Source organism: Seriola lalandi, unplaced genomic scaffold, assembly GCF_002814215.2.
Source record: "Seriola lalandi dorsalis isolate HSWRI2012SDOR001 ecotype SW California unplaced genomic scaffold, Sedor1 jcf7180002054448, whole genome shotgun sequence".
Classification (NCBI taxonomy): Eukaryota; Metazoa; Chordata; class Actinopteri; order Carangiformes; family Carangidae; genus Seriola; species Seriola lalandi.
Window position 1 is genome coordinate 427,747 of NW_019525001.1, and position 17,099 is coordinate 444,845.

Sequence of the window (17,099 nt, forward strand, 5' to 3'; positions counted from 1 at the left end):
AACAAGATGTGACACAAAATTAAAAAAAAAAAAAAGATAAAACAGAAAATAACATGATGTGAATGTTAAGTTTGAGAAGTTCTGATGCTGTGAACCCATGCACACGTTAATGTAGTTTTACACAGTATCTTTGAATGTTAGTAAAGATATATGTGTTTTTAGTTTATGAGTTGTGGCCATGAATGTTCCTTCTTTCTTTCTTTCTTTCTTTCTTTCTTCAGTGTACACTTCTAACACAAACTTTCATACAAAATCTGAACTATAATATTTAACAACATATGACAAAAAAGAGGAGCAGGGAGAAGAAAAATCTTATGTGACCGGCCTCCATCTTAAAGAAGGACGATGTTATTGCAGTAACAGCACTTTGTGGTGCAGCAGCATGAGCTTTAAGACACTCTGTTTAAACAAAAACTCAGTTTAGTATATAAATATGATTATAAACCTCTTCTCGAGAAATAAAAACAGTCAAAACATCAAGTATAACCGTCCAGTTTAGTGTAAACCTGCATGTGAACACAGCTGTGACGTGTGTGTTATCAGAGGTTTAGAGAGAGCAGGAAGTGGCGCTGCAGAGCTAATAGACCTTTCAGTAAAAAACATAACTTCTACCTTTGTTTTCACTTTCAACTGTGTTGTTTTATTAATCAGATAAGTAAATGTTGCTTGTTAAAATAGTTACTGTCTCTTCACTCAGCCTCGAAGGTAATGGTGTCATCTACAGTAATAAAATATCATCATAACCCGTGCAAATGAAAGTCCAAAAACAAAAGGTCGATCCACACCATTATGACTTGTCTCAAAGACAAACACACTTTCACTTCATTACATTTAAGAGTGGTGCGTCCACGATGATGCTGCTCTGCCACCAGAGTTTTCTGATGGTAAAAACATTGATGTTGGACTCAGTGTGGATTCAGTATTTCTGATGTGCCGCTGATGTGTGATGTAGGAGCCAGGTTTTTAAAACAAATGTGTTTTTCTCTTCAGTTAAACTGAATTGATCAGAAGGAAGGAATCACACACACACACACACACACATCATTTTCTTAGTTTGTATTTTGATGTTTCCTACGTCTCTCTCTTTCTGAGGGATCTGTTTAAATCCTGGATGTCCGAACCACCTTCATCTTGTCTGTCTGATGACCTCTGACCCTCCATGATTGCTTGAATCACTGATTGCTGCTGATTATTGATCATTAATGAATGGTGTAACTGACACTGTGACTTTGTCTCGTTGTAATGTGTTCTCAGGCCACCGTTTTCTACTCATTTTGTGGCCTTTTTTTTTTAACCGATCGCTTCATCCACTAATTGAACCTCTGATCAATGTGATAAAAACTGTGTTTGATGCTGATGTTTTTGACCATCGACTGCTTTGTTTTGACTGATGTCCACTAATTTGTCCTTCTCTTTACAGTCTGCTACCCTCATTGCATTCACTTAACTACTGCTGCGCCAACTAGTGGTGAGTGCTGCTAACAGGCTGCTCATGTATGTTGTATGTCTGTGTGTGTGTGTGTGTGTGTGTGTATGTCCTGGAGGTAGGTATGATTCGGCTTGCGCTAACTGAGCTATGATGCATGCAGAGAATGTGCAATAATCTCTTTAAAAAAAGTGCTAAATGCTGAAGTTTATAAAATAACTTAATAAAATATTAAATATGTAATAACCTAGGTATCCATTGTAGTGTGTACGCTGAGAGTAAACAAGGCTCTCAGGTGGTTTGACACTCTGACAGCCATGTTGGAGCCTCAGCTCTTCACCGGCATTGGACATCCAGTTGTGGCTCTAGTCGTATTCTCAGGTTCTCCGCTTGTTGCCGCTCATTGTCTGACGTGTCAATCACTGTGTCGTCCCGGTGCACAGGCTCCGTCCATGTGGATGCAGATGACAGTTTTTACAACGCCACCAACAAACTGTCAGTCATAAGAAGCTCCTTCCTGTCAAAGCGCTGCAGGCCGGTTTTGAACTTTTCATGCAACGACGAGTTACTGCTGACAGGCTGAAAGTCTGGATTGTGGCGTTAAATAAAGAGCACAACTTGACTGTGTCAGCAGAGGTGAACAGAACCTGCTATTCACTGTCAGTGTAGAGACGCCAGCTATATTTGCTGTTTGATAGCAATTTGTCAAATCTGAATCTGAAACTTAACAAATCTAAATGACAATCAGAGTGTTTCCTTCTTCCTATATGCTAATGGAAGACTTGATTCTAGATTTGCAAGACTCCAACTTTTATAAATATATAAAAGAGTCAGAACCAAATGGACTCAGTTATCAAGTTATCAATGACCAACCAACCAGTACTGGAATTTGCATATGTGAAGAGATTTGTGACTGGAGATTGTATCATTTAGTCAGTTACTCTGTGATTTGGTATCACTCCTTGAAAATGTAACTATATGAAGATGGACGTAGCTTCCATGATGTCACCCACAGGTTTCTAAAGAGCAGTTTTGAAGGTCAGAGCGGGCTGCTCCGCCGTCGCCATCTTGGCAGTGTCTAACTCCTGGCTAATCCAAAAATAACCAAAGAAGTGTGGAGCCAAGACTTTGGTGCATGCCGGTTTGTTCGGTCCAGCGTCAGTATGACATGACTTTGTGATGAAGGTCACCTGGAGATGACAGACAGGACTGCAGACATTTCATATATCTCCTTTCTTTGATCTTGTTTGTGAGGTTGGATTTCATCGCCTCTGTGATAATAGTCAGTGGTTAAAGTAGACAGAGGAGTAAACACTAAATTCAAACATCAGTGAGTTCAGTCAGCAGGTCTGAGTTTCCGCAGGCAGCAGCAGTAGTAGGTTGGTGGCTGTAGTGTTCAGGGTCGATGGCGGGTTAGAGATTCACAGCTGTGTTTGACTGCTTCATCGAAGAGGCGCTTTAAGCTGAACAGCACAGACACACGGCCTGAATACATGCAAACACACACATGCACCGTCTCAGACATGGACACACACCTCTGGTACAAGCTCCAACCGGGCAGCCAAGGGCCGACTGTGGGTTTCTGTAGCCTTCATCTGATCTCTGTTAACTGGACGCAGAAGTCATGAGGTATCTAGTGCTGAAGTGATTAGATTGTTAATATATTTGAGAATGAATTTTGATAATCAATAAAGGGTTTGGTACTTTTTGAGCAGAAACTAGAACTCTGCATTGGCTGCACTGATAACAGAATCAGTACTAAATAGAAATGAGATGAGCCTTAATTGATCCCTGCAGGGACGCTGGGTAATTCCAACAGCAGGAAACAGAAGCGGAGGATTACTTTGGGAAAACAAAAGGTGATGTATTGACTCCATAGTCAGAGCTGTCTGCTCCTCAGAGATTAAAAATGATCCAGGTTACAGGTTTTTTTATTTGCAGGGAGCGTAGGAGCAGAAGGTCCAAATACAGGTCACAGGATATACTAACAGACAGGACTCCGAGACAAATGTGAATGAATAAACATAAAGGAGTCGTACAGAGCAGTTGAACAGGGCAACACTGAGAGGAAACAAACACTTTAGGGATGGTCTTTTACTCTTTGAACCTCTTTAGACGGGAGTTTATAGAGCTCCAGGAAGGATTAAACCAGATAGGTAAGGTCCTGTTTGAAGCCAGATGTGTTTTGACAGATGGTTTTACAGAGCTCACAAACTTTGACATTTTCCATTCTTCAATAATGGAAGTTATATAGCTGTTCCCGCTTCTGCTGGCTGACTGTTGTTTTTCTCTGTAATGGCTTTGAGGTTTACTTTCTTTACTGCGTTTAATAACATACAGTTATGATCGTATATCCTGTTTGGCCAACGTCCTGGAGACGTGCTTTTTTTTCTAATAAAGGTTTTAATTTGAAATGTGCTGAGCTGTGAGCAAGAGAGAGTAGATATTACAAGTGGATGGTAATGGCTAAACTGGGAAGTAAATGAGGAGATTGCAACAAAAAAAAAAAAAGAAAAAACAAATTTGGCAGCCATAGATAAAAGAACATGGCTGCACTGACTGTAATCTCTTTATAGACACAGGTCTGCTACATTAAAGATGCACAGTATATCCAATATAGATGTTCTTCTGTGGAACTATGCGTCATATTTTTAATTTCTTCTACTGCACAGAAGAAGAAAGTTGAAAAATTGATAATCTTGCTTTAGTTGCTACAAGTAAATATTGCAGGAAAACAAACCTTTTCGGGGCCCAGGGCAAAACAAAAAGTTGTTAGGACCCTTATTTACCCCCAAGGCTTTTTCCAAGTTCCAGTGAAATCCACTGAACAGACCTCACTTGACACTGACATTTGCCCAGAGACCCAGAAACCTCTGACTGATGCAGAGTTTCTGTGTCACATCTTTATTTAGACATAACCGCCATGAGAGTTAAGTAGAAACGAAAGTAATGAAACTTTTAAGATGATATTTTAACAATGTAATTAACACATTACAGATGTAATTTTCTGCTGCTAGGCGTCTCTCAATCCAAACAACAGCAAAAGATGGAGTTTGGTAACGGCATGAAGTAACATGGGATCATGGGAGTTGCCATAATTGCTGTCTTTTTACCCGCAGCCGAATTATCCACAGAGGTCTCCTCCTCTCTGAAACAAACGGAATCAGTAATTAAAACCAGTACAACACCGAATAAAGCAGTTTCACTTTAAGAATCGCTGTTTCTCCGATGCTGTTGGGTGGACGCTGGACATCTTGGTGGGGTTGTGAACCCAGCTGCCGCTAACGTTTGCAGCTTGTTTCTCTGATAACTTCAGAATCCTTCATCCATGTGTCTCAATGTGGCTTAAAAATTACGTAAACCTATTTTGATGCTTCCGGCAGACAACCACAATGCTGAGGCAAAAGAGGATATGACATCATTGACCAAATAAAACGGACCGTTACGATGATTAAAATCACGTTTTTCTCTTGGTTTGCAAATTGCTGAGAATATCTGGGATAATGTAAGTACAGAACACAACTAAAGAAAAATCACATATAGCACCTTTAACTTGTGTGGATGTTATTGGTGTCATCTGATCGGTAGATTCTGCTGACGACCTTTATCTGTTTGACACCTGAATCTTACCTGATAAAGGTCCAACAAGTTCTTCAAACTTCACTACAACATCTTGTTGCCCTCCGACATGACATAAGAGCCTTTGGTTTGGTTTAGACATAAAACTGACTCAGTTAAAGAAACAGTCGCAGTCACGGCTGAAGGAAAACAAGTTTATCATTGATAGAATCAAACAAACAGTCATGTGTCTTGTTTGGTCTCTGAAGGTCTACGGACTGAATTATATTATTAAATACAAATGTGCTATTGGGCACCGCAACAAAATCTTGGAGATTGTCTATAAACTTTAAAGGTATGCTATAATATTCAGTCTCATACATGTGTATGAATCAGCCCTAATCACAACTTAATGAATGCATTAAAGATTAAACCCATGTTCCGTCTTTATTAATGGATTTCCAGTCCCTAACAGCTCCTCCGCCCAACTCCACAGCTTTGAAGCACAACACATGTCTTCCAAGTACATTTCACACTCATTTTCCTTTCCAGAAAGGTGCGCTTCATTTTGTTTACCTTGAAAATGCTGTCTTCTTTTTACGAGGCTACCAAAGCGCTCTGGGCCATTTGAAGCCATTTTTATGTTCCTCTTTGGTCTGGTAATGAGGCCAGTGCTGATGGAGGCAGAGAAAGAGCTGTTGCCAGGCGCCTGCCGCGTCTGTGGAATGAGGTCGTCTGTGCTCATGTATGTATGCATGTGTGTCCGTGTTTCCTCGGGAGAAATTGTGTGTCGCACTTTTGTAAGAACTCTGCGTAACCGGGCGTTGCTAAGTGTGTATTACGTTGTCTTTCATCTGTTATTGATGCTAGAAGGTGAACACGGACACCTAAACACACACACACACACACACACACACACACTTTATGATGGCGCCTGTCAGTCTCTGCCCCTAATCCTTCCTTAAAGGACAATTGTGGTTTATTACAAGTTGAGTTTTATTTAGTTTTCATCATTTCTCACTTTACTCACCCAGTTAATAGGAACGTGGTGACTTTTCGAAAAAAGCAGCAACACAACGATCGGAAACAAACCTCCAGGTCAGACAAACTCATTTACAGAGTAAAATTATGACCCAGACTCTCAGACCCACGTCCTGCTTCGACTTTGACCTGCCGTACTTACTGTGGTAGTGCACACTCTGTGGGTTAGCCCTCCTTTCTTTGTCTTCTCATATCTACTTCTTCTAGTTTGCTTAAGCTAGTGTTACTTAACGTACGTTTTGTTGCTAGGCGACATCTAGTGGCTGTAGAAATTATGACAGGCGCAAAAGGGAAAAGTATAGTGACATAGTAGACAAAGTCTACTAGGAGGAGGTGGTGGATGGATGAATATGACACAGGAGAGCGGTGTTTGATTCCCATGTGAAAGTAGCAGTTTATATTGTTTCTATTATCCATGACCATTTGACAAAGTTAACCAGGTTGTTATTATTGTAACCATGACAACTAAAATCGTCTAATGTTTAGGAAGTACTAATTTTAACCCAAATCATGATCTTTTCCTAAACCTAACCAAGCCATGACCGTTTATTGTTGTAACTATGCCGACAAAGCTCCGGCTCCGCTGTTGGTACAGTCTTCATGTTTGTTATTGCAACCATGGCAACCGAGGCCTGCCTCCGTAGGGGCAGTATTTCAGGGGACAGTCCTCTGGGTCGTATCAGAGGGTTGAAAAAAGTGACCTGTATGGTTGTTGTGGTTGGAGGAGTTGGGCAGTTACTGCACATGCACGCCTCCAAGCCGACTAGAAAGAAGTTTAATAATAACAACAACTGCGTTCGCGTGTATAACGGCCTTACTCTTTATGTGAGTTCAGCCTCTCAAAGCTTTATTTCAAAAGCTCAGTTTTAGCTGTAAGATTTATGACTTAAAACACTGGCTCCAAATTGAATTCAAAATCAATCGCACAACTTTAAGAAGTGTTTAGATAATATTGTGTTTTATTGCCCGTCAAGACTCACAAAACTTAAAACTAGAAGATGTGGACAGAAATTGAAAAATGATCCTGTAAATGTGGTCTTGCATCTGAATTTCATCCAAGAAGTAACTGGATAGTTAAAAGAGTAATTCGACATTTCCAGAGCAGCCACCGTGTTTTTTTGGTCTTCCAACAAACAAAGTTGTGTTTAGATTCAACAGGGACTCACTCTTAGAAACATTGTTCCCTTAGCCCCGCTAGTGGTCAAGAACTCCACAGGGCACCTTTAAGTCTACCAGGACCTCGCCAGACCACAAAGAGACAATCTAAATCCCGGTCTGCCTTTGCCAGCTGAGAACAAGATATTTTCCCCGTAAAATCCAACCAGACACTGAGTGTTGGGAACGGCAAATGGAAAAGCTTTAATGAACTGAACATTGGTTAAAATGCCACAGTGTTATTACACATGTCAACCATTAGTTCATACCAAAATGCTGCAGAATATTACTTTAACCGTGAAACACATTCACAAGCCCTGAATATGGGCCAACTGTAACAGCTTCCCTCCCTGCAAATAATAAACATGTTGTTCCAGTAATGACAGTGAATTATAGCGCGCTGCCCGGTGTTGAGTCATTACATTAATTATAGCTCATCAGCTACTGTCACCACAGTGACACCCTGATAAAGACATACAGGGGAAATGTGCTAGCTATGGGGAAAAACGGGTTGTGTATTTATATTATTGTTCATTCATTTGCATTTTGAACACTTGAGCTGACACAGAATTACTTCTTTTACTGATTGCTGTTACTAAAAACATGGAAATGTGTGCTTGTCTCCTTGCAGATGAGAAACATATTTTGACAGTAATGACATGGAAATTTAGTCTGCTACCTGGTGCTGGGTGATTAGATTAATTATAGCTGATTATTAGTGATAAATCTGCTTCTGTCCTGGCTGGCACTTCTGCTGTGGCCACAAGAGTTGCACAAAGCTTTATTCATTTCCCGCGATCACAATATGTTGTTCAACAGATTTAGAACCGTCAGAATCGGGAGAAGAGGGAGAGAAAGAGAGAGAGAGAGAGAGAGAGAGAGAGAGAGAGAGACAGACGATGTACGTGAACATTCCATTCTTCTGGTTTCAGTATTTCCAATAGATGTTGAACCTGCTGCACGGATTTGCTCCAATTCAGGCACAAGAGCATTGATACTGGGTGATAAGGTCGGGCTCACAGTCCAGTTCATCCCAGAGGTGTTGGACTGGGTTGAGACCAGGACTGTGTTCAGCAGGCCAGTCCAGTTCTTCCACAACAAACTGGGAGAACCATTTTTTTTTTTTTGGAGCTGGCTTTGAGCACGAGGGTGTTGTCATGTTGAAATAGGAAACACAAATTGTTGAGAGGCACGCTGTCATCTGAAGTATTATTGTATGCTTTAGCATTAAGATATCACTGTATTGAAAGTAAGGAGCCCAGGAAGAAACAGACCCACACCAATCGCACACTAGTTTATGTAAACAGAGGTGTCCATACACATTTGGCCTTATGTTGTATATCGCAATCTGCAAACACTTGTTAGTTGATTCAATACATTTTCTTAAATTAAACAATTTTAATGTGCACCGAGGTATCTGTCCACATACTTTTGGCCACATTGTGTACCGTAGCAGAGAAACAGAATGGGGAAAAACATGAATAAGAAGAGAGATATATGCAAGGACAGAGAAAGAAAGGAGAGGAAAGAAAGAAACAAGGGAAAATTAGACTTAAGGAAGGATTAATAAAGCGAGGAGAAAGAGAGGTTGAGAAAATGGGGAGAACAGAAGGAGGGATGTACAGAAGAGGGGGGTAAAGAGACAGGTGAAAAGGTGGGAAGTAGGAGTGAGGGAGAAATGTTTGAAGAAGAGGATAGAAGAGAGAAAGAGGCTAAAAGAGAGATAGGGAGGTATGAAGGGAAAAAAGTGAAAGACGAAAGTAGAGAAGGACAAAGGAAAAGAGGCAAAGGGAGAGAGAAGGGAAGGGGGGGGTAAGTTTTGACTGGGCATAATCCTCAACCCTCCACACCTCTTTTGAACCACATGCCATCCGCGATTACTGAATTCCTGCTTTTTCACTCAGCTGATCACCGCGATGATTTGCTGACATTCTGTTGAACACATTCCCTCTGTCTGTGTGTGTGTGTGTGTGTGTGTGTGTGTGTGTGTGTGTGTGTGTGTGCGGTTCTCCCCCTCCCTTCTTAAGGCCTGTGAATCTACAGTACATGTGGGCCCGAGCTCAGGATTACATTTCAAATGGCCAAAATACTTTAGGAGCGTTTGAGTTTTGGCTGCTGTGCACAGTTGGTCAGACAGACTGTCCCTGAAATAAAACAGCAGTTTGTTTGATTCCTGCGAGCCGCCGATCTGCGTCCCGCCGCAACCCACAACATCTGATTGATTTGAAATCTGCAGGATATCAAGAACTAGTGTGGGAAACTTTCTTGAAGGCAAAGTGCCAGGGATTGAAATAGATTATCATGTTTCTAGATTGCCTGCCTGTCATCTAGTGCATGCTGGGACACGCTCCAATTCACTGCAAACCTGTTACTAGAACAACTAGAACCAGAATTTTGTTGTGTGACATTAGCAGGTTGCAGAAACAAATATTTAGTATAAAAAAAAAATGCACCCATAGTTAATTTAATATAAACTTTTTGGTGCCAGCATAAAAACTTGTTGACATTTTAAGTCATCTAAGTATTTAAAAAAAAATGTTACAAACTAAATTGGAATGTATCATTATTAATCAGGATTTCTAGTGTTGAGTATTTGAGGGGTAAAACTTTCCTTGGTTTTCTCTAGCTTTTTGTTCTAAAATAAAAAAAAAGAAGATCACATCTCCAACTTTTGGAAATCTAGTCTGATAATTGGCCTAGAAATGATCAGTAAGGGCAGAACGTCAACTTCAGAGAGGCAAACATTTCAGTCAGTTTCAGATTTTTGTCAGGTAAATGGTCAAACAGAAGTATCTTGCCATTTATAAAAACAATGTAAAATAAACCAACTAACCTCAAATTGGCCTTTGATTTTATAAACACAGTTCACTGCTGCATCACCCTCCAAACCTGTGTCTGAGTGCATCAAAAGTGAATGTCTGTGCGTTAAATTTACTGTGTGAATAAACTGCTTCTCCCGCTAAACTGTCTCAAATTTAAAACCATGCTCCCTGATCATTTTAATTAACTAACCTTTTGTTTTTAATCTTCCTTCCCCTCCATAAAGGTGTTTCCCCACCCAGCAACACACCACTCACTACCAGCTGTGACTCCCCTGGACTGGGCTGCCCAGGTAGGGATAACAAACACACTTCCACTGTGGATACTGACATTGGAACTGGTGGCAAAAAAAGGCTGATAATAACTGCACCTTTTCTGATTCATCACCTAACATAATTTCGGGCGTTATTTTCTTCCTCTTTCCCTTTGTGACAAACTAAGAAGTATAATCATGTTCCTCCTCTAACCAATAATCACAGGTCAAGAGACATGTAGACGTCTAGGTTAAATCTGTGTGTAAAAATGTGTAACCTAGATATCTGTGGTCACTGTTGTTGGTTTAGTTGGCCCTTTTTACAAAATCCTATGGAACTCATTGTATGAACGATGAGTTATTCATCCTTGATGGACCAACATGGGGACAGTAGGTCATGCTGCAGTTTACTTAACCTGATGTCTTTATTGATTAACAGCTTTCTCACCGGCCTAATCAAATCAAACCAGGCAGGCAAATGCACCAGTTACATCGAACCAAGTCAAACGCATTTGGTGTGAAAAGCACCTTAAAGTACTTTTATCTTTTCAAACTGATCTAGCTGACTAACCAAGTTGTCTGGATGTTTTTTAATCTCCTTTCTTCCATTTGTTCTTCATCCATCTGTCATCAGTATTGCAGACTGTCAAATATTTATTGAACTACTACTACTACTAATCATTGCACCTTCTGGCAGGTTGGGGATTGATTCTTCCTATTTATTCTTTGGGAATTCCATGTCTAAGTCGAACAGAATCTTTAAGGTAATTTTGGTGAAAAGGGTTACCCAAAGCACCTTCATTGTTGAAATGGCGTGACCCTAAAGCCTGGCAGTGTTCATACCTTGAATTATCCACTGCAGTACACAGGGTGTGAAACCCCTAACCCACTGCCAGGAATGCTAGGTAAGTTTTTCCTTGATGACCACATACAACAGAAGCCCCAAACATATTGAAGCCTCTGAAATACTGTCAAAGGATGTTGGAGGGAGGAAAAGGCAAAATGAAAGACGGGATTGAGAAGAGGAAGAAGGTATTAGAAATACGAGCAGTGACGATATCAGAAGATTGGTTGAACAAAAGTTGCAGTTGGTGCTCTGGTCAAAGCTCAAATGATGGAAACCATGTAGAAAACCTGATGAAAGTCAGACATTTCTCTTTGTTTTATGTATTAATGCGAGGAAGGTTCCAGTCTCCTCTTCATTGCTCCACATGTATCTGCTGTGTTCCTCTCTTCATATTTCATGTACATCAGCGTTTCTTCATTAAGTCTGTTCCCATTACAGTTTTTTGTCTATTGTTATAACAACTTTTCCACTTCAGCAATTCTTAAAACCTTTTATGGATACTGTATTTCAATATTTTTGAATATTTAAACGCATGGCTTTATGCACAATTTAAAAATGTGCAGGGTAACGTGGAACCACACTTAAAAATGATAACATTTTGTTAAGCCATTTGATTTACAATTTTGGGCTTTACAAATAAAATTGACGTGGCTTGAGAACAGGAAAAAAGAGTAGAGAGGGAGGACAGGAATCTCCATCAAGTTAGTTCAAATTAAGAAATTCTTGAGAAAGACACAGATGCTCCACTCTGCTTGCTCTGAGCTACCCCTTCTTCAACAGTTTAAGTGTTTACAAATGGTAGAAAATGTGAAAAAGGTTGTAAGAAGTTACCCTCTGCTCACTCTGACCAAACAATCTGGAAAAGAATCTCTTCAGGTATGTTCTGTTAATGACATTTTCCTTAAATGACCCGTTGACATTCCTGAGAGGAACTTACATGGAGGAACTAAAGTCTTTAAAAAAAGAACACTCAAGGGTGCTGTTCAGCTGCAGCAACGAGTCCCTTAGCACCAAGCCAGAACCATTAAAACCAGAGTACTGTCCATGCACAGACCATGGCCTAAAGAAAACTCGACTGCAGCCAATCGCCGTTGTTCCAGGAGGTCATATGATGACGAGTTGAGCAGGACTCTGTGAGAAAAATAGCTGAGGGCCAGCTGACGACGTGACCCAACCCCAGTCCCTAAATGTCACTTCTCACACTATCCATAGTCATCCCTCTGGATGCCATAGAGGGACATTTTTCTAAAGGTTAGTTTTTGTGGGGTTGTGTTCATGAGAGGAATGAAGTTTGGCCAATTAAGCTACAGCTTCCAGAATATAATGACTACAGCAGACCTGGGAGTTCATCAGGCCATGGGAGAGCAAGAACAAGGGTTCAACGTTAAATCCTTCAACTAGGTTGGTCTCTAGAGCACAGGGTCGGGCAAAGAGCAGCACTCCCGGAGCAGGTAGGAAGTCAGGTGTCATGGTCCTTTGAATAAATGCCAGGCTGTGTAGCCATTAGCCACCAGGACACCTCAAACCCTAGTGAGAACAGGTGTGCTTCAGAAAACACAGCCTTCACCAAGGTGGAACCACCTAGGAAAGGTAATTCTTTTTATTACAACAGACAATGGGTTGAAGTGCACAAAGTCAAACACAACCACCAATCACAAGGTGACTGAAGTTTGAAGTATTTCCCTATTGTTCAGACAAATTTGTATGACTTGACTGTCTACAAACATATCTTCTACTACAACTGTGGTTCATTAACATAAAAGTATCATTGCTGACTTTCCATATTTTGGCCTAAAAACATTGTCCAGCCTGATTTAGATCTGGAAATACAAGTTTGATTCTGGACACCATTGTGTTTTTGTAGTTGTAGAAGCTCACTGATGGGCACTTCTTGGTCAAATGATGCAACTTAATTAAATTTTGTGAATCACAGAGGAGTAACAACATCTTTGTTCACCAACACCTAATTAATAAGTCTAACTGCAACATTTACCTCAAGTCTACACAATTCTTAGTCACCGGCAGCTCACATGGGTCAGGAAGAAAACGTCTCACACTCTATGTTTCTATTCATTTCTGCATAAATGGAACTAATCTTAATACAGCAGGACAAAATGTACCAGGTGATCATCTTCCCATCCCGTTACTCTAACTCAAGAATCACTTTGCTGGTTGTCTTCATGACCTTATTTAAGTGCAAAAGGTCTTGGCCCAAAGTTTTGTCTTTCCTCAAACCCTGTAGTGCCCAGAATTTTAGAGGCAGAGAACTCTCACACAAAATGTGTGTGAATATTGTCAGTCGTCCAGGTCATGAGATTTCCAGAAGTGCTAAGTCACAGCCAAGTAGACTTGCTGTTGAATTCTTGAAGATCTCTCTCACCCAAATTGCTTGGAATCAGTTTTACATGAAGTCACACATGTGGCCGAAGAGGCCATGTGTGACCTCAATGATGCTGAAGGTGTGAACATCTGCCGCCTTCACGACAACTCAAGGTGGTTGTATGATTAAAGAGTTGGTCGAATGAGGGTTAAATACTATGCACTGACAATATAATACTATGTGTTTTAAGTCTGAGTTTAATCACCTTTAACAATCAAATTTGCTTCCATGTGCAATGCCAAGTCAAATATATATCTGAGCTTGTGACATGAACGCAGCATTAGATGCCTACAGCAAGTCCACTTGCCAACCTGCAGTAATGATTTTACTGTATACCCCGACCTCATACTGTTCAAGGTTCTGCACTGAAGATGCTCTTTTGTGATGCAGCTTCACAACCATTCATCATCCTCTGCATCTTTTTCTCTCCCTCATCCCAACCCCTTGTCACTACCACCAGCCGCTTCCTCTCCCGCCACCTCATCCACTGACTCCACTAACACCATCCATGCTACTAATGCCAACACCCACGGTAAGCAACCCACATCTTTGCCCTCCACCTTCTCATGCAGCCTCCTCCTAAAAGCCTTCCTCCTTTTTTCATCTTTAGCTTCTTACACTTCTCTCTGATATCACCACCTTCTCCACTCTGTCATGCCTTGTTTTTTCACTCTAGATGACCTTTCTGTTCTCTTATTTCTCTTATTTCTCCTCTCCTCCATCCTCCCTGTACTTTTTTGTCAATAGCAAACCAAATTTGAGAACTCATCTAAGATCAAAAAGGAAGACTTATTTTAACGGAAGTCATTTAGGATTCATCACCAAGAAACAATTCCTTAATGTTTTTTTGAAAAGACTTCCCTCATAAAAATTACAACCCTCTTATAGGATGCCATGTTTAACCTTTCAAGAACCCATGAAAAGTTGCTTGGAGCTATTGCACTTTAAAGTAAAACTCTCTATTATTGATTTTTACTCTATTATACATTATCTACCTGGGAAAAGGCTAAGCTAATTCTGAATTGATGAATTGAGCCAGATGAACGTGTTCGAGGACTGATACTACATAAATATTATCCACCACTGCATTAAAGAAAATGGGTTCATCAAATCTTTTTATTAGTTAATTCACCTTCATGTCACTCTTTCTCAGAAAAAGTGATGGTGAACGAATGTTCCCAGGAATTTATGGAAATCAGCTCTTGTTCTTTCATTTGGGTAAATAGGATTTTTCTCTCAAACAAAGGACAGCAGCATTTTCAGTGGAACTTCCATTTACTTGGCACAGAGTATGATTTTTTTTTTTTAACACAAGCATGTCACAGGTGTTATCCATGAGCATATAAAAAGTTGTCAAAGTTTATACAAAGTTTATGCTGGAAAATATCATGATTTGCACCTGAATAGGGCATTGGGTGTTTCATGTCTGCAGCTGGCAGCATTAACACCATTTTTGTTTTCCATCTGTGGCCCCTCTTGTTTGTCTGTGTCCTTTGATTTGCCATCTCCAGTCCTCCCTCCCACCACCACATCTCCATCCACCATCCCTACCACTAGCATGCTTCTAACCCCAACCACCAGCACCACCACTACCAGTACAACCAGCTCCTCCTCCTCTGGTAAGGCTTCCTCTGCTTCCCTGCGTTGTTGTTTGCTGCCACTAGCATCACTAGACTTTTCAGAAGGCCCTAATGGTTCCCCGCTGGGGCTAATCAGTGATACCTATCACTACCATCACTACCATCCTTGCTACCCCTGCATCTCCTGTCACTAACGCTGCATGTGGGAGGTGTTATCCATGACCGCATAAAACATTTTCAGAGTTAATGGAAGTTAATCAAGATTTACACCCAAATGGAGTGTTCTGATCTGCACCTGGCAGCATTAACACCATTTTGTTTTCTGTCTGTGGGCCCTTTTGTTCTGATTTGACATCTCCAGTCCTCCCTTCCACCACTCCATCTCAATCAACCATCCCTACCGCTAGCATGCTTCTAACAACAACCACCAGCACAACCAGCTCCTCCTCCTCTGGTAAGACTTCTTCTGCTTCACTGCTTTTCCCCTGCATCAACTGTCCCTACCACTGCATGTTGGAGGTCTTATCCATGACCATATAACATTTTTTCGGAGTTAATCAAAAATATCAGATCTTGCACCCAAATGGAGCGTTGGTTGTATCTGAGCTGCACATGGCAGCATTAACACCATTTTGTTTTCCATCTGTTGGTCCCTTTCATTCTTCTGTATCCACTGATTTGCCATATCCAGTCCTCCTTCCCACCACCACATCTCCATCCACCATCCCTACCACTAGCATGCTTCTAACCCCAACCACCAGCACCACCACTACCAGCGCAACCAGCTCCTCCTCCTCTGGTAAGGCTTCATCTGCTTCCCTGCTTTGTTGTTTGCCATGATCATCACTAGAATTCTCATGCATTAAAACACAAAAGAAGTAAATACCAAGTCTTTCCTCTCCCCCTAAACTGCAGTGAATTCAGGGTAGAACAGTGCTGCCAACTTAGCGACTATGTTGGTAGATTAAGTGACTTCTGAGACCCCCTTAGCAGCTATTTTTCAAAATGCACCTAGCCACTAATCTAGTGACTTTTTGGACAAACCTTTCCATAGAAGAGTCTTTCTAAACAAACAGACACAGCTGTGGGGGTTATGGAGTCCTAACCAATGAGTGAGCCAGCTAACCTTTTCTCTGCCCAGAGACAACAGAAAAGAAGAAAACTTTAATTGGATTCAGAGTTTATGGAAAATATCAAGATTTGCACCCAAATGGAGCGTTGGTTGTATCTGATCTACACCTGGCAGCATTAACACCTTTTTCTTTCCCATCTGTTGGTCCCTCTTGTTCTGATTTGACATCTCCAGTCCTCCCTTCCACCACTCCATCTCTATCAACCATCCCTACCACTAGCATGCTTCTAACACCAACTACCAGCACCACCACTTCCAGCACAACCAGCTCCTCCTCCTCTGGTAAGATTTCTTCTGCTTCACTGCTTTTCCCCTGCATCAACTGTCCCTACCACTGCATGTTGGAGGTCTTATCCATGAACATATAAAAATTTTTCAGAGTTAATCGAAAATATCAGATCTTGCACCCAAATGGAGCGTTGGTTGTATCTGATCTACACCTGGAGGCATTAACACCATTTTTGTTTCCAATCTGTTGGTCCCTCTTGTTCTGCTGCACCCTTTGATTTGCCAAATCCAGTCCTCCCTCCCACCACCACATCTTCATCCACCATCCCTACCACTAGCATGCTTCTAACCCCAACCACCAGCACCACCACTACCAGCACACCTAGCTCCTCCTCCTCTGGTAAGGCTTCATCTGCTTCCCTGCTTTGTTGTTTGCCATGATCATCACTAGACTTTTCATGCAAAAAACACAAAAGAAGTAAATACCAAGTCTTTCCCCTCCCCCTAAACTGCAGTGAATTCAGCTGTGGAGGCATCAGGCCTTCTGTCCCAGTTATGAAGGACTAACTAATGAGTGATGCAACTAACCTTTTCTCTGCCTAGAGACAACAACGAAAAAAAAAAAAATCTGATTGGATAACAATATTTTCATGGTTTTAGGACAGTAACACTCTCATTT

At 41.1% G+C, this 17,099-nt stretch overlaps 1 protein-coding gene across 6 annotated transcripts in view; it reads left to right on the forward strand.

Annotated features, from left to right (window-relative positions):
* The window catches only part of adgrg6 (adhesion G protein-coupled receptor G6), a 104,907-nt gene that overhangs the window by 37,518 nt on the left and 50,290 nt on the right, over positions 1-17,099 (forward strand). For 2 of the 6 annotated variants that reach the window (XM_023411079.2, XM_023411082.2), the window contains 3 exons: positions 1,421-1,468; positions 10,227-10,292; positions 13,941-14,012. In XM_023411079.2, coding sequence (XP_023266847.1) covers positions 1,421-1,468; positions 10,227-10,292; positions 13,941-14,012 — 186 coding nt within the window. Of the gene's footprint in view, positions 1-1,420; positions 1,469-10,226; positions 10,293-13,940; positions 14,013-14,991; positions 15,100-17,099 lie in introns of all 6 variants that reach the window. The other 4 variants (XM_087175324.1, XM_023411081.2, XM_023411080.2 and 1 more) reach the window with 4 other exon arrangements.